We start from the raw sequence: 1,754 nt of genomic DNA, 5'->3' as shown, positions 1-1,754 counted from the left end.
CAGTTGCCACTTTAATACTGGATTCCCTTTTACAGGTATTTAAATTTTTTCCTGTGTTATAATAGCCCTTCAAAGAAAAATGTTAGTTTCTACGTTTTTTTCTTGGAATATATTATTTGTAAAAACAAAGAAGTGCAATTTGTTCTTAAATATCTTCTATTACTAGTCTGTTTATTGTAATTTTACTGATTCTTACAGAATACTGCTTGTTTATTTTTTTTTTTTTAATTTTTGCTATTTTTCTTACTTGTTTGGGTTGGGCCTGTAACTCATTATATAAACCAGGCTATCCTCAAACTTGTGGCAGTTCTTCTGCCTTTGCCTCTTGAGTACTGGGATTACTGGGCCTGTTTCACCACACTTGGCTTACTTTTTTTACCATTAGATGGAGAGAAGATTTTACATGTGCTTGGATCAATCCGGTGAGACCTTAATTTTTATGAGCAAAATAGTTAAATTCTTGACTCTGAAAATTTTTTCTATAAGGGAACTGGAGAGATGGCTCAGTGGTTCAGAGCACTGGCTGCCCTTGCAGAGGACCTGGTTTGGGGTCCCAATGCCCACATGGTGGCTAACAGCTATCTTTAACTCCAGTTCTGGGACATCTGATACCCTCTTCTGGCTTCCATAGACATTGTTTGTATGTGGCACACTTACATACAAGCAGGCAAAACACAGGTAAAATAAGCTGGGCATGGTAGCACATGGGAGCAGCACTTGGGAGCAGAAGCAGGCAGATCTCTGTGAGTTTGAGGCCAGCTTGGTCTACATAGTGAGTTCCAGGCCAGCAGGGGCTACAGGGAAACCCTGTCTCAAAAAGACAAAAAAATAGAAGAAATGTGGAGAGATTTTGTTGTTGTTTTTTAATTTTTTTTTTTTTTTATGGATATGAGCATACTGCCTGCTTGTGTGTAAGTGCACCCATGTCTGCAATGACTGCAGAGGTCAGAAGAGGGCATCGGATCCCCTAGAACTGGAGTTAGGCTTGTTGTTAGCCACCATGTGTTACCCACCATGTGGGTGCTGGGAATCAAACCCCGGTCCTCTGCAAAAGCAGCCAGTGCTCTTAACCGCTAAGCCAACTCTCTAGCCCTGTTATTTATTTATTTTTTTTAAATCCCATGTATCACTAACATGCTTGTTGAATCTTATTAACTATTAGAGTACTTAAGGAATGTCTCCTGTATGCCTAGCCTTGTTTTATGAACTCATTAAATCCTCACCTCAGTGCCTGTGACGCAGATACTATTTTCCCCCATTTAAAACAAGAAAGCTTGTATTTTAATAGATATTCATTAATGTAGTACTGCCATTTAAAAATATTATGTCAGGGGGCTGGAGAGATGGCTCAGTGGTTAAGAACATTGGCTGTTCTTGCAGAAGACCCGGGTTCGAATTCCAGCACCCACATGGCAGCTAACAACTGTCTGTAACTCCAGTTCCAGGGGATCCGACAGCCTCTTCTGTCCTCTGAGGGCATTGCACGACACGGGTACACTTACCTACATACAGGCAAAACACACATACACATTAAAAAGTATATATTTTTTTTTTATCACTGGAGTGTAGCTATTTATTTTTTCCTGTGCACCCCATATAGAACATCAAAAAGTAAATCTTACTGGCCAGAAGTGGTGGGGTGTGTGCCTTTAATCCCAACACTCGGGAGACAGAGGCAGGCGGATCTCTGAGTTCAAGGCCAGCCTGGTCTACGTAGTGAGTTCCAGGACAGCTGGGGCTACAGGGAGACCCTG

At 41.3% G+C, this 1,754-nt stretch overlaps 1 protein-coding gene across 1 annotated transcript in view; it reads left to right on the top strand.

The window, feature by feature from the left end:
* Actr10 (actin related protein 10) overlaps window positions 1-1,754 on the top strand; it is a gene marked incomplete in the record, with an annotated part of 36,299 nt that overhangs the window by 28,247 nt on the left and 6,298 nt on the right. The window contains 1 exon segment of the mRNA XM_029566686.1: window positions 1-35. Coding sequence (XP_029422546.1) covers window positions 1-35 — 35 coding nt within the window.

The sequence above is a fragment of the Nannospalax galili genome, unplaced genomic scaffold (genome assembly GCF_000622305.1).
Source record: "Nannospalax galili isolate Female #2095 unplaced genomic scaffold, S.galili_v1.0 scaffold336, whole genome shotgun sequence".
NCBI classification, from domain to species: Eukaryota; Metazoa; Chordata; class Mammalia; order Rodentia; family Spalacidae; genus Nannospalax; species Nannospalax galili.
This window is presented reverse-complemented; position numbering and strand designations above follow the sequence as displayed.